Genomic DNA, 22,029 nt, shown 5'->3' with positions numbered 1-22,029 from the left:
TCTCTCAAATTGCGACAAAAATAAAAAAATCCGGACCTCCGAACGGAATTTCCGCACTTTTTCAGTGCTTCCGGACCGCCCTTTAAAAATCAATACTTTTTCCGGATTTTCCGAAAATTCCGGACTTGTAGACACCCTGTACAGAGAAATTGTTCGACGAGGCTGTCCGAAAATTTCACTGAATTTTCTTTGTGCTGCCGATAAAATTCAGTGTTTTTAAACAGATTCAACCGACAATTCCTTTGTAAAAAATAAAATGGCGCCGTAAATTTTAAATCGTTGCATGGCGCTTGTGATACTTTGGCTGGAAGGTGACGATGCGCACTTGGGACAAATCCAATGAAAACGGCCCGTGGAGACAAGGCCTGAGATTGTTGCGTACAGGAACTTTCTGAAGATTCTTAAAAGTTCAGTGGGCTACTCGTTAAAAACAGGGGATATTTTTTCAAAGTACTAGTACAATTTTTTAAGTCGCCACATTTTTTATTTGAAAATTTTAACTTACTGGTGATTGGATTCTGGAAAATAAGTATTGTAACTTTAAGTGCTCACCTGTGAACAAAAAAAATAACACTATTAGGAATACCGATAAAAAAAAACCGGATCATGTATTATTTTTCACATTGAAATATGCAACAGACACGACATGCAATTACATATGCATTCATTCGACCTCCATCATCAGAATATTTATATCAAACACCAAGTTTTTCAGTCATTTGAACCGAGGTTCGTTCGGTTTTTGTGACCGAACACAGGACGGAAGATTCAAAATCTGTTGCCGAACTTTTCACAGAGTGCGGTCTTCCCGAATTGCAGACTGATTGATGAAATTGATAGACAAAGCAATAGACAAAGAAGATAAAGGGAAAATGAAGCAATAATGTTGGTGAAAGCGAACGGTTGCAATGTACAACCTAACTATTAGAGACTGACTAACAGCAACCTATGAGAGATCCCATAAATAGTTCATAATTTTCTTTTTAGTTATAACAACCAACCGTTTTAACCAATAGGATCGCTCCATTTTCCCTCTGCCTTCTTTGCCTATAGCTTTGTAGATAAATATCAGCCTGTTGTTGTGAGCACTATCAGAAAATAAAATTCCCTGATTTCCCTGACACATTTTGTGTTTTCTGTTCTGAAAACTGAAGATTTGACGGATGGTTCAGAGGGCATAATTGAAAATAGTTTTCTTCAGGCAAAATTTGTTGTTCCAAACCTCAAACCCATTCTAGAAAGCAAACGGAGGTGATTTAACAAATTTTCCCTGATATTTTCGTCATTTTCCCCGACATTTCCCTGACTGTGGCAACCCTGAATTGACGCATGAAGAGCATCAAATTTCAGACACCTGCAACTTATCCATTCACTGAAAAAAAGAATCTTTTTGCCGCCAAGAAGTATTTTTTCTTGAATCAAGAATTATGCTGCTTAATATAAACTACTCATTTGCTTGACCCAAGCGTTATTTTTCTTGTATCAAGAAGAATTCAGTTTAAATCAAGATAAGAACAAATTCTTGGCAGCAAATTCAAGAATCATTATGCTTGAGCCAAGCACTTTTTTTCAGTGTTCCTTGACTTTCCAGGTTTTCCAGCCGGTCGGAAACCCTAGATCGCTCACGCGGATATTGGCAACACTGATCGATCACATGGCACTGGACTGGCGCATGAGATCAGATCTCGCGGAGTCGTTCACAGTTATCCGCAAATCATCCGCGAATCCACGGCCGGATGGAGACTGCACCGCGATGCATCATGCAAAATGACGATTGACGGTCCGTGAGAAAAGCCTACCGCTCTGCAATTTTCACGCTGCGTATCGTTATATCTACTGCACCGAGGACACTAATTTCCGGATCCGAATACGGACTCTGGAGTCGCTGGCCATCCTTGTATCGGGCTAAAAAACGCCGGTATGCGTCGAATGATAGATGACCGATTAGAAATACTGTATTTGAGGTGGAATCAGGCGGAGAAAAGAGCGATGTTAAGGCGAAAAAATTTGCACGTTCTATTTTTATGCGAGTCGAATGATTACATTGAGAAAAAAGGGATGTGGGAAGTTTCTGATCTGTTCATACCATGACGAAGATCAGCGCAGCAAGGCGTCAATACACCTGCAAAATACGAAATTCCAAGTGTGGAAAACGGGCCGTAACGTTGCGTCGGCTGTAATAACGTGATTCGACACAAAATACCCTGGTAAAAATTTGCGATAGGAGCTGCGTTTCAAAATACCATAGGAGTTCTTATAGCCGACTGAAGAAGGCGATAGAAAATCATATAGCTGGCTGTAGAAAGTGGAAAAAATCATACGGCCGGGCTACACGAAGCGATAAAAAATTATACAGCCGGGCTATAGTTCCTATCGCCGGGCTTTACACTTTATCGCCTGGCTGTTGCTTTTTCGCCATCGGCTATAAAAGGCTATAAGAAATTGTGTAGAAATTCGTGTGCTTTGTAAATCCTTAAGTTTGTACGGAATCACCTTAATATTTACAAAACACACATTATATTTTCCTTTACTACATATTTTTTTTTCATCAATTAAAATGAGAATAATCCATACAGAGTGTGCAAACATTTCAAAGTCATGAGTTGAAAAACGCTGACTCCACGAGATTAAATATTAGAGCCTAACACAAAGCGGAGCGGCGGCGCACTGGCGCCTACAAACCTAACAGGGATACTTCACGCATTGCGCAATGCGTGAAGTATCCCTGTTAGGTTTGAAGGCGCCAATGCGCGTTCCGCGCTGGCTGCCCGCCCGCCGTGCCGCGCCGCAGCGTACCACGGCGCTTGAAGCAACTATTTCACACCAGAGGTATTGCACAGTATCATACGAAATTGCAGGCGCTCCAACATGTTAGGAATGGCAGGCATCCTTCAAAAGTACGGAGCTTTCCTCGCAAAATAAATCAAGATACTACGGTCCAAACAGAGAGCGATAGTCCGCAAAACTCACTAAGTCCCAGCATCCGTAATAAGTAACGTTTAGCATACATTTTATCGCCAGGCTGTTGCTTACTCGCCATCGGCTATAAAAGGCCATAAGAAATTGATTCGCCGGCTAGAGAAGCTATTGGAAATCTTACAGCCGGCTGTAGGTCTATGGTATTTTGGAACACAGATTCTACTGCCAATTTTTACCAGGGTATAATTGTAAACACTTTAGGGATATTGCTTTTAGCTACATACATCGGGTGTTCAAAAAGTTTTGCACATTTCCAAGTTTTGACCGAACGAAAGCAGCTTATTGATTTGCGGTTTGTGTGTGCTTAAAGTAGACGTAATCTATACTAATAAAGCAGACTTCACGTTGATTGACTCACTCACTGACTGACTGACTGACTCACTCACGTATCAGCGGATCTCGTGAACGGGAGGCCGTGTGACCCTGAGATTCCGCACTGGGATCCCTCTCTACCCCGAGGCGCCGGATAAGGGAGGATTTCGCGATCCGCCCGCCGGTTCGCGGGATATCGCGGTCCGCGTGTGTCGATTTTCCCGTAAGGACAACGGGTGCGAGAGAGAGTGCGAGCGAGATGGAGCGATTTCCGCGGCTCGCGCTGGAAGACAGCTGATAAATTTTACGTGTTCTTCTGGTACGCGCAACGGGTGCGAGGAAGATGGAAGGAGTTCGGCGTCCAACGAGTGCGAGGAGATGGAACGAGTTCGGCGTCGCGCTGTTGGAAACGCCGCGCCATGATTTTTGCGAGCTCCGACTCGTGCATCCGTTGCCGGGCTACTCTCTCAGGGATGTGAAAATCTGGAAAATCTGTCTATGCATCGGCATAGAATAAAGAGACTGACGTAGTCTCTTCATTCTATGACATTGGCTCGCGATTTTCGCGATTGGTTCGCGCATTGGTTCGAGTTTTCTTCCGTTTTTTGCAAGATTAGTGAAAAATGTGCTCCGCGGAACCTTTCGTTTCGTTTTGTTTTTTTTTTGTTTTTTTTTTTTTTGAAAAAATTTACCTGCTCAAGTTCGAAAGTAAAAAAATTGTTGTGATTTAGTCTTCACGTCGCCTGGGGTTACTTTTTGTTACTTTTATCTTCTGTTTTGAAATGATTAAGGCAAATTCTCGGGAAATTTTGAGAGAATCTGTTGCTTGGCTTCAAAAATAAAATAAATAAATCAAAATGGAACATAAAGACGGTGTGCAACGCTTCAATCGGAGGAGAAGCGGGGGTTTCGCGCGCATTTCATCAATATTTGACTCCGATCGTGGAGGGCGCTCTTGATACAACTATTTCACCACGGAAGATGTCCAAATTGCCGCTTGCTAGATTGAAGGCGTTCTATACTGTGATGACGGCTCGGTCACACTGCGCAGTGCGCCTGCAGACGCGGTGCTGACAGCGGAGCAAAACTAGAACATCGCTTCGACATTCTTCACCTGCTTTCTGTTTCTATCATAGTTTAACCAAAACACATGAGTCTTACTTGCAAAATTTTAAATCATCGCTAATGCTCTTTTTTTTTTTTTTTTTTTTTTCATTTCAAAACATTAAATCTTATATAGGGAAACCGATGGTTACATCCCATATGGTTCTCGTGAAATTAAGATTGGATTCTTCCAATTCGTCACTTTTAACAAGCAGAATTGAAGCGAGCAACTATTTGAACTCCGGAGTGGGTATGTGGTATCATACAAAATTGAAGGAAAATCATACGTTTTCGCCCATCTCAAGTAACAGATGTTTATGAGTTTCATGCGCACATTTACGTAATCTTAATTGAGTCAGAGATTCGCGTGTATGCCACGATATTGATGTGAATAACGCGCAATTGTAATGATCTTAAAAATTCGCTAGGAACACGACGTATTTGCCGTGATACCGTGGTGATTATCGTGTAATTTCTAATTTGTTTTACAAAATCCCAGGAAAAATCAAGTTTTCTCCGCGATGTAGATGACAAACCCGCCATTGCTGTGAATTAAACGAAACCGCTGGTTAAATCCCGTAATTATTTCGCGGCTGAAACTCACCAGCTAACTTCAATTAAACATTGAACTGACAAAAGTAACAAATCTTTATGAAAATAACCAACTTTTGATTGGGAATTTTTGATTATTATAATTATCATGTGAGCTTATTGCAGAACAGACCAAAATAGCAGCATACTACTAATATCAACTTTTTAATCAAACCAGTGCGTCTCGCCAATTTTGAAATAGTAGATAATAATTCAGAAACACAATTAGTAACTGATCACTAATCACAGTGATTGCTGATGGTGGGGTTTTCCTGTGCGTAGCACGGGTTTCCTGCTAGTTACCAATAAAAGAAGACCAAGAAAAGTTCTCTAGCTCACGAAATAGCCATAATACAGGGTTTTGAAAATGACATAAAGCGTGACCGCCTCCAGGATTTTTAGCTATAAATATGTGTGTCAAGAAAAAAAAGTTAGATGAGAATTGAGTGTTTTTATTTAAAAAACTTACACAATTTTACGGATACCTATTGGCGAACTTTAAGCTTCGCCATTGGATGACACGGCTGACTCAACATTTGGCTGTTTTTCGAAGTATTTTCCACCACTTTGGACACAAAGCTTCAGCCGTTCTGCCCACTTCGCAAGGATCGTCTTTTCGAAGTCTTCTTGACGGAGAGTTTTGAAGAATTTTTGAACAGCGGTTTTGATCTCGGCTACGGCATCAAACCGTGTGCCTCTCAGAAACGTCCTGAGCTCAGGAAAGAGCCATGCTATAGCTGAGGTCAAAACCGCTGTTCAAAAATTCTTCAAAACCCTTCGTCAAGAAGACTCAAATTTAGAATCACTGTTTCTAGGCGTTTCTTGGCATCTTGAACGCATCCCCGAAAGTTTCAAAGAATTTCATGAAATTTAACACGAATAAATTTCATGACATTTTACATCTCCGATATAAACGCCCCTGATATTCCAGCTGGGCTTTTGTAGATGCGTCGGAAATGATAGTACCTGTATAGCGAAGTATGGACAGATCGCTTCATGGAGGTCTTAGGGCCCAAAAGTGCAGCCATCCTTCTAACAAACTTCTGACACACAAAATTTCACTGCCAGTCTGCAGAGTCTGCAGAATCCAATTCTAACCATGATGGCCAAGAATGTACAGAGATGAGCGTTCTTCCGCAAAAATGAGTAAATTTATGCAAAAACTGAGTCAGATGCGTGCTTTATAAACGACGGTTCTTAACAATAGTATTAGTAAATCGTTCTGGGTAATTGAAATTCATAGGTTGGCTGCATTTCTGGGCCCTAACTTTATTCGCAGAAGCATCGGTGAAGGCCTGATGGATTTTCGGAGTTTCACATTTGTCCATACTCTCGCTAGACAGGAACTTTAATAATTCCTCAATGCAAAATATACTCTATTTCAGGCGCGTCAGCGACCGCTAATAAATTCAAATCCTCGGCGAATCCGTCGAGAGCCCGTGCAATTAGGTTGTCCTCACACGGGATTTCGTTCCACTGCAACTTGGGCGCCCTAATGATCCGCATTTCGCGTGCTCACTTAGTTCACGATGACGTTTCGGCTCGAGCATTGACTAATTAATAGCGCGATAATTTCCGATTTACGGCGCACTTGATCTAAGTCTCATCAACACCGCTTGTGATGACAGAGTTAGGCTCGATAAAGCGTGAACCGCTACCCCCGCTTGTTGTTCCGTTCTTCCTGTTGTCGAGAGTCGGTGCATCCATGGATTAAAATACCTCTGGGAGCCTGCGTCACATATCCAGAGACAAATAGTTGGGTCAAATTGCGACTAGTATTGGGTGGTCTGGAACAGGATGCGTTGGAGACTTTTTTGTACCGAAAAACGCAAGGTAGATTTACACAGGCATGGACAAGTTGAAAATTTCCCATGAGCGTCAGTACGTGTCACATGACTACGTGGCGTAGGTTAAGGGGCCCGTTTTTTAATTAAATTACAATCAAATTAACATTCAAACGTTTGTGCGTTTAAACGTTAAAATTAATATCGCATTATCAAAATTGTGCAAAAAATCACACAAAATTTTGACGAACAATAAACCGAACATAATAAATCAAAGTAATCAAAACATACAAAATGGCGGAAGTTAAGGGGCCGTTGGAGAGCCAATCAGAGGCCAGTTGTTTAGTTCTGTCCATACCTGTGTAAATCTACCTTGCGAAAAACGCAGTAAATCGGTAGAATACGTATATCTATCTAAAATAAATCACAATCGGCCAACAGTATCAGCCGCCCAAAATTCGAAAAAATGCCTAGAGGGCAATGGAGTCTCAACAAACTTGTTGAAACTCCCGAACCACTTACTTCATTGGAAAAATCGAAGGTAGTAGTCACCTATTCACGTATTTTTTGGTTTTTTGTTTTAAATCCTTTACTTTCCGAGTTTTTCTTTCTTTCATTGATTGATCGAATTGAGCTTCAGTTCTACGAAACGAAAGGTACAGTTTAGCGAGCCAAAGTATTGGTTAATGCGGAGCACTTTCCATAATCGGCCTCTGCTTGTAGAACTAAGCTATGCATTGATTCACTGACAATGAGCCAAAGTTTAATCCTGTCAACCCTATGGATTTGTGTGACCCCAGGGCTTAATTTCCTTTGATAAAACGCGAATTTCATGGTAAAGTTTAGAATGTTTTTCTTCCTTTTTTTCAGATAATGTTGTTTGCAATTTCACCGAAAGTTTCTGAAAATTTCAAGGAAATATATTCATATATTTCCTCAAAAACAACCATTTTATCGAGGGAAATTTGGCAACTCTCGAATGTTCATACGGCTTTCTTCCTTAGCACGGCAGTGCCATACCCTTACGAAAACGTTTAATTCCCGTAAGTGAAAGTTTCCACCTATGCTAGGATACAATTCACGGAACGGTTTCTGTTCGTTTCTAATGAGTTGTATGAGCAAAGTGATGGGTTGACTTGTGGTGGGCAGTAGTTACTCATTTTTGTCAATAATGACACTCTAACATCCAATAGTTTATCGAAGCGAAGTCATTAGTCAAATACGGTGCTTGATAAAGTACTTATTCGTTATCAATGGGCATAAAGCGTGTTGATCCTTAATGTGATATCGTCAAGTCATCGTTACTATTAAAACTGAGATCTTCAGAATGAGCGATTGATAATCTGAGGGGCTTGCACCTCTGATGAATGAGAATTGAGAAGTTTACCGAGTGATTGCACGAGGACGGTTTTACACACTGAAAGTACGGACAAACTTAGAGGTAATTGACGATCTGATTGGATTGACTACCCATTTCTACAGTCCACAACAAAAGAAACATTTATACTTCCGTGCCGAAGAAAAACGCCGTATGAGCCTTCAGGCGTTGCCAAATTTCCCTCGGCAAATCACTCATTTTCAGAAAAATTGTTGAATATTTGTCTACCAATTTCTCAGATAATTTTGTTTGTAATTTGATGTAAACCTTCTGAAACTTTCAAGGAAAAATATTCATGATTTCCTCCAAATTAAACACTTTATCGAATTATATTTGGCAACTCTCGAATGTTCATACGGCGTTCTTCCATAGCACGGCAGTATACAGCTCCATTCAAGATTTTTTCAATATTTTTTTTCCCTGAAAAAATGATTCATTACAGAAAAATCGACGAGATCTCATCTTTTCTTTAGTGTTTAATGTAAAAAAAGGAAAGGTCATCAACTTTCTGCATCCTTGTCATGGTAGACCACTGAGAGCTCAAATAGACAAAATGAATCAAGATTTAATGATCATTTCTTAGCATAATAGAGCATTATGTAAGGAGCAGGGAAAATACAAATCTCGACTGAAGTTACGGCTATTTTTCTGTTGCAGCAAAATTAGAAGGCTCGAAATATCATCGATGGTATCTCTGTCTGCAAGCAACTCGATAGTAAAACTAAAACCCTTCAATAAAAAGCCGCTTTCACGCGAAGTTAGGTGAAAACGATCCATGTAATTTCTAAGTGTTTTTTTAAAGGATAGGTATGGTGTTTGGACGTGGTTTTTTACAATTTTGGCAACATTCCGGGCGGTTTACTTACCCACAACACACCCGGAGATGTCATAAAACGATAGAAAATAAACAGTGCGCCGACTTGTTACGCAAAACTCTAAAGTGTTTACGTGACTCATTATCCTTTCCATCGATGCCGAATCTTTAGAACGACCCCGCGAAAAAGGATCAGAGATGTGAGAGCGAAAGCTATTCGTTTCAGCAGAATCTAATAGAATTTTAGAAATGTAGGCAAAAAAAAAAAAAAAAGAACTTGAGAGAATTTTAAACTCTCAGAAACATACTTTGGCCTGATATTATAAAGTTGAGTGAATGTTCCATTGTACAACCGAAGAATAATTAGTTGAATTTGTCTGGGCTTTCAATATTTTGAAATTGGGGCGAAATTGGCCGAGAAAACTAGGCCAGATCTAGTTTCTTTTTTTTAAAGAAAAAAACGGAAAAAAAAAACAAAAACAAAAACAAAAGCAGCTTAGGTACAAATACCTAGGTAAGTAATGTTTTTCCTTCATTCAAAAATATTCAAGAAAATTTCGAGGATATAGATACTTCGATCAATTTTCTTGTAAACAAATGAACCTCAATCCGAATTTTTTCAATGTCACGATGGATATGCGCATTTTACGACTTTTATCTATCGAAAAAATGTTGGATACGGGTTACGAGTCGCATCGGACGAAAAGTTTGAAAGTTATTATACTTAAATTTCCTGGGCCTTTTTTTAAAAATCTACATTTAGGGTGTCTACTAAAACAGGCTGGCCAAAAATCAGTACTTTTACAGTGCTTTTTCAGTACCTCTTCAATAGAAAAATTCAGTACATTTTCAGTACCTCCATTTGACGAAATTCGAAAAATTTCAAAAATTTGAATTTCTCGCTCAGAAATGAAAAAAAATTTGGACCTTTTTGCGGAATTTCCGCACTTTTTCGGTACTTCCGGACCGCCTTTAAAAAATAAATACTATTTCCGGACTTGCCAGAAATTCCGGACTTGTAGACACACTGACATTTCATCGTTAATCTTAAAATTCAAAACTAACGATAAGTAACGCAAGCGCAGTCAGGCAACAATGCGCAGTACTGTTGCCAAGTTCTACGTTAAAACTTGACGTTTCTTTGATAGTTCGGGCTTTGGGCTAAAAATATGACTAATATACTAGACGATTTTGGCTGTGAGCGACAATCGCACCCATTTCCGCGAGTTCGCGTGATAGAGCAATGTTATCAGGCAATGTGTATTATTCACTTCTGAGGTCTTCCCGGAAAACGCCGAAAAAATTAATACATCCTCGAAATCTGCGTCTTGGGACTGGTGAATTCTAAAGCGATTCGACAGTAATTCAAGAAAGTTCAGCGGGAAAACGTCAATTACGCCTGCTGGCATATTCAACGGATTTCGGAAGGGAGACTTGTTAGGCGCGCGTGATCATGAATTAATGCAGGTTCTGTATGGGTTAAAAAAAGGAAAGAAAAAATTCTTGAGGCTGCGGAAAAAAAGATTCTGTGAAAATTTTGGTCGTTGACGAACTACGTAAAGGACACTATTTAGAGTGCGGATGCGCTGAAAAGTGGAAGGGTTAAATTTCAAGGCAAATTCACACTCTGCAATCAGACTTGTTCGCAACTTTTAGGGGCTTTATAAAAAAATTTTCAGATCATAATTTTTGGCCATTTTTTCTATCTGAGTGAAAAAGAAATTTGACAGGAGTATGGTAAAAAATTGGGGGGGGGGGGGGCTCTGAAAATTAAGGGAAAGTTTAGTTTTGTGGCTTCTTTAGAAGCATTGACATTCAAATTTGGACTTAAAACGAACAGGAAGAAAATTATAATACCTAAATTCATAAACGTCGATAATTTGAGACAGGCGAAAAGCTAAGATTTTCCTTCATTTTCACGTGATACCATAAATCTACTCCAGAGTTCGAATAGTTGCATGCTTGATTTCCGCATTTGACGATGCGAGGATAATACCTACATTCGTAGACGTCAGCAATTTGAAACAGGTGAAAAGCTAAGATTTTCCTTCATTTTCACGTGATATCAAATGAATACTCCAGAGTTTGAATAGTTGCGCGTTTGTCGTCCATTTTGACTAGTGCTGAATCATAAAACATTTTGTTGCAAATCCGAAACTTAAAAAAAAAAAAAAGCAAATTTTCCAGCGGTTTCTTTAAGACATTAGGAATTATACGCGATTTCCATCCTCGTACCGCGGCAAATACGCGTACATCACGTCGATATCGCAGCATATTCGCGATTTTCCCGGTGGATTTGTAAAAAGCACGAAAAATTACGCGTTTTTCACCTCAATACTGTGTAGCGAATACGATATTTTTCCAGCGATTGTAAAGACATGGAGGACTACGCGTTTATCACCTGAACCTCGCGGCATCCGTAGACGTCAATAATTTGAGACAGGCGAACAGCTAAGATTTTCCTTCATTTTCGCATGATACCACTTACCTACTCCGGAGTTCGAACAGTTGCACGCTTGATTTTCGTATCTGACAACGCGAGCAGAACAGAATATTCTGAATATTGTTAAGTATGATTTATGGTACAGGTACAAAAAATTGTACACTGGGATGAAATGTGAGGAAGCAAAGTTTAAAAACTTAAAAAAAAAAAAAAAAAAAAAAAAAAAAAAGCATCGGAACTTAGTTGAAATTAAAAAATTGTTTACAGTTATGTCGGACAGAAATTACTTAGAGTGGACATATTTAAATCAAAAGGAACTATATGCATTGTGACATGAGCCCTGACATGCATGTATTCTTATGGATCTCAGGGTTTATATCAGAATGGATGTAGTTCCTTTTGATTTAAATATGTCCAATTGCAATACAGTTAAGTACCATACAAATCTTAAAATCATCTAGGTTTGAATAAAAAGAAAATCAGTACCCACACATAGACTTTCTTTCAAAATTCATTCAAATAAGATGAGAAGTACTCAAAAGAGTACATACCTAGCAAGATTTTCATTCATTGTCCCTCTTACTTTAAAAAATGAAAAGGGTTCTTGATTGTTTATTTCAGTACTTGGCAATTACATAGGAGAGTTGAATTTCGATTTGAAATTTGCAGGGTTTTGTGATTTGTGTTTGCTTCTGTGATCAATGCTACTGGGCATTTGATACACCACCCTAATAGCAGGGACTGCACAAAATCTTTTAATAAACTTGTCAATTTTAATTAAAAAACTCTTAATAAAACTGTTAAAATTTAATAAGAGGGAAACCCTTGGGGAGATTTAATTGGTGTAAAATTTAGTAGAGGTGAAATCTAAGTGAAATAATTGTTAAATAAACTCTTAAAAACTCTTGAAAATAAAACACTGGATTTTTGACATTAATTTCACTTTACAAATTTTTTTTTAAAAAATTCCAGTTTTTCTATATAGATCATAATCACTTTTTTTACTTAAATTTTGCCTTTCGTAAATTTTATGTACTTAAAAAAATCCCCAAAAGGATTCTCTTCTTCATAAATTTTAGCAGTTTTTTTAGAGTTTTTCAAAAACCAATTTTAACAGCCCTTGCTGGTAGGGCAGCTCAAAGTGGTACTGCATATGAAATGCTCAGGCAAATCAATATAAGCCATCGACTTTGGTTACCTAATACTGCAATGCTAAGGAAGAACTCCGTATAAACCTTCGACAGTTTCCAAATTCAGCAAACAGAACATATATTTTTGGGGAAAGGTATGCTTATGCATACTTATGCATATATTTCCTTGAACTTTTCAGACATTTTAGATTAAATTGCGAATAAAATTGTCTGAAAAATCTAAAGAGAAATATTCCAACTTTGCCCAGTAAATAAGTATTTTGTTGAGAGAAATATAGCAACGTCTAAATGCTCATACAGCGTTCTTCCTTAGCACTGAAATACAACTATCAAATGGGTCAAGCGGTGTAGCCACTACGTAGTTGATGGTGAGGGTTTTCTTGGTATGAATTGGGAGTGCTCCATCAGTCACCGCTAAAGAGCACTAACTCCTATCATCAGCCACCGCTAAAGAGCTCTTACTCCGATCATCAGCAATTTGCCGTTGATATTGACAATTTGTAATTCAGGTTTTCCACTAATGGATCAGTGGACTTGTAGATAAGAATTTATTACTACGACTTAATCAGCTCTAATAACTGATTATCATTACCAAATCCACTAACCATGGATCTACCAGTCGTAACGTCGACATCCTCTGACCATTTAAACGGCATCAATAGGTTAACTAGAGGTGCCTCTGATTTATATCCCTGATGATAAAAAACCCTTCGCTTATACCCACCTTATTTACAGACGGTCTACGTCAGCAATCACATAACTCAGTTTGTGATGTCACAGACTTCCTGTCATACTTTATTTTTTAAACGGAAAACTACTCAACAGCATTTCTTCAAAACTGTCGTGATTTTTCTTCTCTGTGCAAAACAAATTCTGCAAAAACCTCAAGGAATGATGACAATTTGTACTCATTTAAAAAAATGATATAGTGGCGGAGATTTTCAGACACCGCAAACGAGATATGTGATTGCGGACTTACACCATCATTATAGCTGCACTGATCCTAAATGGTCAATGCACTTAAACGCTCAACTATTAAGTAACATCTTACGAAGCTACTGAAGACAACTCAAAGACCTGGAACAAGTATTCTGTTAAGACAATTACCTGGTCAATCTGTATTCCGGTAAGCTGCGAGAGATTCTCAAAGAAGGCACCGACACCAAAAGGATCCCACATGTTCACTCTTGTGATAAGAGCTATCGCACGTGAAAACTAAACTCAGCACAGTGCTGAAAACACAAAATTAAAACCTCTGAGTATCAATGAAAGTTTCGTCGCAAAAAAATGAAGATATCACACACGCATTTCGAGTAAACACAAGATAAAGGGATGTGAGTCATAGTCACGCCTCTGGGTTACAGGTTGTTGTCAGGACAACTAGTATCTAGAACATTTCTACGATGTCCTCTTTGCCGCGCACAAATTATGAAGAGTACTTGAAAGTTAAAATAGAATGATAACGCGAGCGGTTTACGCTAGACAAGAAAGCCGCACGGTTTTCACAACCACGAGTGAGTAAACGCAAAAGTTAACTGACAAAATTCGAATAACCGACAGACGAGACAGCGAGACACAACAGAACAGAACGTACCATGAATCACAATTCCAGGAGGGGGTAAACGAAGGAATGCAGAAGGGAATGCGAGGCGCCACCAGCGGTAGGCGGGTGCGGCGCGTAGTTTAACGAACTCTACTGGATTTTTTAAGAAGCATGATTAACGTCAGCTTACGGATAGTACCTGCAGAGTGCAGTGGCATTCGCGGCATTTTTACGCGGTTTATTTGAATTTTTTTCCTGCTAAGTTTAAGACTTTTCCTCTACTGCGCTGATTAATGAATGTACCTTGTATCTCCGTTTGCAACGACGCAGACTTCCTGTCGCATAATTTAATCGACGTATGCGAAAATGTCCGTTGTCCATTATAGGATTTCATAATTGCGGTGGGTTTCTTTCGTCCCACGACACTGATGAATAGGATCAATCTCTTTTGTAAACATTTAATTACACTTAGGGGAAAATTCAAAAAATTGTTCAACATTCTTAACGTCTTAAACCTTTTTGTGTCGTTAAGTTACAACGAAATTGTCCACTCAAATTCTGAAATACTATCTTCGACATCAGACGTTTTCGCATACGTTGATTCAATTAATTTCTTTATTTGAAAACCACTCAACGTCAATTCTTGGAAACTTCCATATTTCATCTCCTCAATGCAAGGAAACTTCCTACATACTTAAAACTTAAATTCTCCATGATTTTTCGAATTCGATAGCAGAAGATTCGGTTCAAAATTTAAAGTCGTGAATTTGGATTGGTTCTCATGGAAAAGATGAAATAAGAACGGAAATTTTGAATCACCGCAATGAAGATACGTGGTTTCGCACTTCCGTCGGTGCGATACGGACATCTATCAAGTTTAAATAGTTGCATCAAGTCCCCGTCACCGCCGACCAACGCGTCTGTCGATCGAATCAAATATAGGTGGTATGAGCAGGTAGTCAAAACGCCTTCAATCTTTTGAACGCAATACGGACATCCGTCAAGGTTGTATAGTTGTATCAAGGCGCCGTAGCAAACGCGTCCCATTCTTTATCGTTACCGACGAATATAAGTTGAGGGAGGAATGTCATAATGCCTTGAATTTTATACATACATATTTTTGGGCAAAATGAGAGACGACGTTTCTCCATTTGCCACGTTGCAGACTTCCTTACAAATTTTATTTTTCTCCCGAGAAGCTCGTCAACACAAAACTTAAATTCTGCATGATTTTTCGTATTCGATAGCAGAAGATTCAGTTCACAATTTAAAGTCGTAAATCTGGATTGTTTCTCATGGAAGAGAGGAAATAAGAACGGATATTTTGAAACACCGCAATGGAGATACGTGGTTTCGCACTTCAGTCGGTGTGATACGGACATCCATCAAGTTTAAATAGTTGCATCAAGTCCCCGTCACCGCCGACCAACGCGTCTGTCGATCGAATAAAATATAGGTGGTATGAGCAGGGAGTCAAAACGCCTTCAATTTTTCGAACGCAATACGGACATGCGTCGAGGTTGTATAGTTGTATAAAGGTGCCGTAGCAAACGCAACCCATTGTTTCCCGTTACAGACGAATATAAGTTGAGAGAGGAAAGTCATAATGTCTTCATTTTACACAAACATATTTTATCGATATTCGATATATCGTTTGATTTAAAGGAGTATTGACTGGGATAAAAGGTGATTTCTTCTCATTAACCAGTATAAAAGGTAGGAATATTACCTATACAGGATAGTCTTGGAAAAAACGGGATGTACCTATATTAATAAACCGGGATAACAGGAAGGATATCGATCTTTGTGTATCGATCTTCGATACATCGTTTGTTCTAAAGCAGTATTGACTGGGATAAAACGGGATTTCTTCATAGTGACCGGGATAATATGTAGTAATTTTACCTATACAGGATAGTCATGGATAAAATGGGATGTAACTATGTTAAGAAACCGGGATAACAGGAAGGATATCGATCTTTGAATACCGATCTTCGATATATCGTTTGATTGAAAGCAAAACTTCATAGGATAATATTCATGTTTTCTCCTAAAAAAAAATTGTACCAGGGATCTTGAAACACTGCAAACAACATGTGCGATCTGGGAGTTACATCATCCATATCTGGGTTTCCGATGTTGCGGACTTCCTGTCAGACTTTATTCTTTATTAATATGGAAAAATACTTGACGTCATTTTTTGAGAACTTTCCCCTTTATGTGAAGAATATTCTGTAAGAACTTCAAGCAATAGCGTTGGTTTGTCCTCTTTTGATAGTATAAAATGCAGTAGCATGGCGTGAATTGCAATGTATCGATTGTTATGCCATTTTAACCTACGGTAAAGAATCGATTATTAAGGTGTTTGCTGCAAATACCCTGTTTATTGATCGATTTCCATAGTTTTAAATGGCATAACAATCGATATATCACGATTCACACCTCTCCACTGATAAAATGGGAGCGGAAATTTTGTAACACAACAAACAAGAAACGCGTTCCCACAGTTTCACGGTTAACATTAATAAAAACTTCTAAATAGATACATTTAAAGTTCATTTATTAACAAAAAAACTATTGTACAAAATTTAAAAAAGTCAAGTTAATTCCAAAGATTTTACACAATCTTTTAGATCATTAAAGATAAGATTCTACATTACAATTAACAGAGTTTTAAAGGTTCAGTATTTCATTGTAACTTTATCAAAATGAAATTGAACAACTGGCAAATATCTACAATAAATATAAATCTTAGGAACTTAACTGTACAATATTTACATAATTATATTTTACAAAAACTAATACATGCTACAGCTATGGGAGCAAATAATAATAAAAGCGGTATCATGATGTTTCCTTCAGACACAAATTAAAGTAATGGATGAAAAACTTCCTAGATTCTTCAATCTGCCACCATTGTTTCCACAAGATAACACAATTTTTATAGCCATCTTCATTTTTCAATTGAAAAGATTTGCTTGAATTGAAATGGGACAGTAAAGATGGGATTTTAGTCAATGTTTGTGAAGGTAGTACAGTATCTTCTGCATACTTTATTCAGATGAAAAATATTACCAATGGCTGAATGCAAACATGCATACCTCGATTTTAACATTACAAATCTCCGATTGAAAATATTAATTATGTTAGTTTCACATTACTTACAAGTTTTGTAATTTTTCTTTAAAATTATCCGTCTCTAAAAATTTGCCATTGAGAGCAGTTTTTCACTCTGTACATAGCTTGATCCAGCTTGGACTGAATTGAAAATATTTATGCTTGGGTTTAAATTAAAAATTGGTTTCCGATATACACGCTCAAAAAATTGTTGACTGCTTATGGTTAGGTTATTGAGAACCTACAATATTGAGCGCCCCTCTTTATAAATTCGTTGTAAAAGACCAAAGGGCAACCAAAAAAAGTTTGTACATTGCAGTGGTTATTTTAAACAACTTGTAATGGGAGAAAACTGAGCAAGATAAAATTCTTAAATTCCTTAGAGTGTTCCATTAAATTGATGTTGATGCAGTAAAAAAAGGAGTTGCAAATTTCGTCGAATAGCTCTACTTCCAAACTAGTTTTAAATAAAATTTTCAGTAACTCCCCCTTCACGAATAAAAAAGCTTTCAGTGTTGCCAAACACTATCTGTTTGAACCCTTTCAATACATGAAAGAATCACACAAATAATTTTGCACTGTCTTTACAGAAAGATGAACACGTCTTTCAAAAGCATGAAATTATTCATATAATTAATAGTTGTTAACTCTCGTTCCATTCTTCGATTTCATTTCAGTGTATTTGCATTTGGTTTGTTATGAATGGTTACAACTGGAGATGCAAAATTTAAACTTAATCAAATAAAATTTCATACTTCATGAAATTTCGTGAATTTTTTAAAACTTCTACAATGGATTCCATATACCATGAAACGTATAAAACAGTAAAATCTTAATTTTGACATTTTGAAAAAGTCAAATTCCGAAGTTTCTTCTTAAAGTCTAGGATAATTGTTGTGGGTTTTGTATGCAGCCTCTGAAAAATCATTGAAATTTTATGGAAAATGGAATTTCATTTTGCATCTCTGGTTCTTTCATCATTTTCTGTGGAAGAGATTCAAGGAGTCTAAGCGACAGATTGATCATCAGCTTTACAGACAGTCGTTATCTGCACAAAATCTTCACTTGTATCCCGAGGCTTGGTTGATTGCTATAATTCCGTTGTTTCAAGCTTTTTCGTTATCAACGGGTTGCCAAGTTTCTCTAGATGATGGTACAGATTCTGGTGGTAGAGACTGCTACTTTTGGTGTTGAGGTCGTTTTGATCCTTAATACTGACTGAGTCACGGACTTGAATAATGTTTGACCGGCTAGAAAACAGAAGGAGATATTTAAAATTAAAGATCATCTTAGTTTTTGGTCCTTTGCTTTAAGGTCCAATACTGAGCGTTTGCTCGTGCGTACACCATGCTGCAGCACAGTAAAAGCACGAAATATAAAAGAAAAAATTAAAGTGCTTTGAAAGTCGTTTTTGACACGGAACCACCTCAATATTTATAAAACACACATTGTATTTTCCTTTCATACATATTTTTTTTTCCCATCAATTTAAATGAGAATAATCCATGCAGAGTGTGCAAACATTTCAAAATCACGAGTTGAAAAACGCTGACTCCGTGAGTTTAAATATTAGAGCCTCACACAGAGCCGAGTAGCGCGCGGCATGCTACCAGCTCGAAAAGCGCACTGACGCCTACAAACCTAAGGGGATACTTCACGCATTGCGCGACACTTGAAGTATCCCTTTAGGTTTGTAGGCGCTGGCTGGCCGCCCGCCGCACCGCAGCGTGCCACGCGCCACGGCGCCTGAAGCAACTATTTCACAGCAGAGGTGTTGCACAGTATCATACGAAATTGAAGACACTCCAACATATTAAGAATGACAGGTATCCTTCAAGAGTCCGGAGCTTTCCTTGCAAAATAAATCAAGATACTACGGCGCAAAAAGAGAGTGGTAGTCCTAAATCTCACTAAGTCCTAGTATACGTATTCAATAGCGTTTAGCATAATTTTTGGATTTTGTTAGAGAAAAAAGTGACTAGATTCAGGTGGAAACATTCTTGAGTATGCCGTCAAGAAGATTTTATTTTGAATCAAGAATAAAATCGCTGAATGAAAGCAGGTTTCTGCTTGATGTAATTGATTTTTCTTCTTGCACCATCATCTTTTCTGCTTTGAAAAGCATTACTTTCTTTATTGATTCAAAAGGAAATCTTCTCAGCGGTAAATTTGATCACATTTCTGTTTGAATCAAGTCACTTTTTCTTCTAATGAAGTCAAAAATCATGCTAAACGTTATTGAATGTGGATACTAGGACTCAATAAGTTTTTCGACTACCGCTCTCTTTTTGTCGTCATCACTCGATTTAATTTAAGAGGGAACTTCATGCTTTTGAAAGATGCCATCATCAAGATAACTATAACTGTATTCCTCACCAATAAATAAAGATGTGTACGCAAAATCAAACCAAGTCAACCAAGTGTCAATATCAGATAGAATATTCAAATCCGTATCGATTTATCAGTGCCTTCAATCTCGTATGACAGTGTACAACACCTCTTTGGCAAAATAGTGGCTCAAAGAGCCACTTTACGCTAGCGCCGTCTCAAAGTTATCGTACACAGGACAAATCTAAGAAGCTTTGTCTGAGATAAGTCAAAAGGTTTATCCGGTTCAGGTATAACAAGATGAGATTTTCTTGAGAGATAATCAAGTCCTGTTGCACCAAAGAGGTGTAGAGAGTTTATGTGAATTTTCCCTCATGGAATTAACTCTTCCCCATTTTTACTAAAAATCTCAATTATATTTTTCTCTACGTTGGACCAAACAAACAAAAAAAAACAAGCAAACCCTCATTCTTCCCAAACACAATACATTTTCATCCAAAAACGTTGTGAGCAATTGTCGTTTGTATTTATACGTGAACTAATTAACTTTGGGTCTCAATTGTTAAGCAGATCAAAACTCCCCTGCTGAAAAACGGGTGGACATAAACTACTGGAAAAAACAGGTGCACAGACAAAAAATTGTTGACGAAATGTCCTATAACCAATGTGATGTGGAATAGTATTATGAACCGACGGAGACTTGATGGTAAACATTACAAAACAAAAAATGTAACATCGAAGTCTGCAGAATAATCTTATTTTCCCAAATTTCTTTTCAGTTATTTAAATTTTTTTTTTTTTAAATCATTTGAGAAATATTGTGCCTTTTCACAAATTTAGCAGACATCAATTTGAGGATCCAGAAATTATGCAGAAGCCAATCACTCCTTGAAATCTGGTGTCTTATCCTTACAGCCTTACTATACTTAGTCTTCTATTTTAATTCTCACTGACAACCCTCGAATGTTCAGTTTCCTGATCAAGATAAAATTTTCCTTAATGTTTGTAGATTTTCTTCTTATTTATTACACTCAGTTTATTTAGGAATGAAGCACTTCCTACATCCTTGCGTTAATTTAATCATGCAGGCGACTGAAAAATCGATGAAAGTAAAAAAATTCTCCCACAGACATACCTGTTGCAAGACGATCCACCAGTGTCAACATCGTGATTGACAACACTCACAATGTTCTCGTCTAATGAGTCTCGTTCTGATGCTTGGCTGAAATCATTGACACAACCCAAATTAGAAAGTTTTAAGATTTGATGAAGTGACTGTGGAATTTTTATACATTCAAAAGGGAAAAAAGTTACAGTGATATTTGCATTGAGACATGACTTCTTAAATTTATTACAGTGAAAATGAAAAGATAAGAAACCAAACTTAAAGTGTTACACATTCTGTCAAAGAGATTATGTGGAAAAAAATGATCAGACATGTACCAACGATATAATACCAAAATAATGTATTTTAGTTTACAACGTTGCTGCTTTTCTGGTGCATTTTATGTACTTTGGTGAAGGATAACTGATTATCCGTCTACCAGAAAATTTCCTGTGAGTTTTCTCTGTCTCTTCTAGAATATTCGCTGAAAATTTTGGACAAAAATGTCTTACAATATTCTTTCAGAAAAAAATAGGATCGAAAATTTTGAAACACTGTTATCAAGAAGTGTAGAAGATTTTTTGAGCTTCCATCATTGATATATAAAACGAAGGCAAAGTCAAGAAAAGGGTTTAGGAAAATTGGACTTTCATAGCTTTCCATTTTCTCTACAAAGAAGTAATTAACAGTTTTTACTGCCCCCTTCCCCCAACATTGAAGAATTTCTTGTTCAGCTATCAATGTAAAACTATTGAAAGCAGTTTAAAAAATTACTATGATTACACAGGGAGAAATTCAAATCCCTCGATTGGAAAATCAAAATTTACCTCCCAGAGTCATCTTCTTTGTACCATTCATTTTCATATGCTTGCATCCATATCGGGTTGGAGCCTTCTACACTGTGTTTGTTTGTGTTAGGAACTCGACCTGTGTTCGTCACTCTTGTCATGTCCGAATCAGTGGAACCTGTGGTTGGAAAGAAAAAAACATGTCATTCACAATTTTGAAATAAGAAAATGACCCAAAAGGTTTTTGAAAAGGTCAGTCTACTACGCAAAGATTTTAAACACTATAGATTGAGAACGAAAAGGTAGCCTTTGAAGGATTCTACTTTTTTCCGTGCTGATACAAAATTTCCCCCCTTCCCCCTTCCATTGCATTAAATAACTGCATTAATTTATATTCAACATGAGAAAATTTTACAGATGTGGGGTAAGGAGGTGCGATTATAATCTCATTTCTCACAAATTCATAATCATTCAATTCATTGTCACTTCCCTATAATCTGAACTTCAGATGACCTCTGTAAAGCTTGTCGGGGCTCTAAGAGTTTGATAAACCTTTGGAAGTTCCGAAAAATTTTTCAAGAATCTATGAAAT

The 22,029-nt window shown here is 37.7% G+C and overlaps 2 protein-coding genes across 2 annotated transcripts in view; both read right to left on the bottom strand.

Moving 5' to 3' along the window:
* Positions 1-14,159, bottom strand: part of oys (lysophospholipid acyltransferase 6) — an 85,255-nt gene extending 71,096 nt beyond the window's left edge. The window contains exon 1 of the mRNA XM_019048011.2: positions 13,664-14,159. Coding sequence (XP_018903556.2) covers positions 13,664-13,735 — 72 coding nt within the window. The 5' untranslated portion in view covers positions 13,736-14,159. The remainder of the gene's footprint in view (positions 1-13,663) is intronic.
* A 2,483-nt stretch (positions 14,160-16,642) lies between these two features.
* The window catches only part of Cad88C (cadherin 88C), a 42,570-nt gene continuing 37,183 nt past the window's right edge, over positions 16,643-22,029 (bottom strand). Inside the window, exons 28-30 of the mRNA XM_072301173.1 lie at positions 21,477-21,615; positions 20,680-20,766; positions 16,643-18,466 (exon numbers count right to left, since the gene is read on the bottom strand). Coding sequence (XP_072157274.1) covers positions 18,307-18,466; positions 20,680-20,766; positions 21,477-21,615 — 386 coding nt within the window. The 3' untranslated portion in view covers positions 16,643-18,306. The remainder of the gene's footprint in view (positions 18,467-20,679; positions 20,767-21,476; positions 21,616-22,029) is intronic.

The sequence above is a fragment of the Bemisia tabaci genome, chromosome 6 (assembly GCF_918797505.1).
Source record: "Bemisia tabaci chromosome 6, PGI_BMITA_v3".
NCBI lineage: Eukaryota > Metazoa > Arthropoda > Insecta > Hemiptera > Aleyrodidae > Bemisia > Bemisia tabaci.
This window is presented reverse-complemented; position numbering and strand designations above follow the sequence as displayed.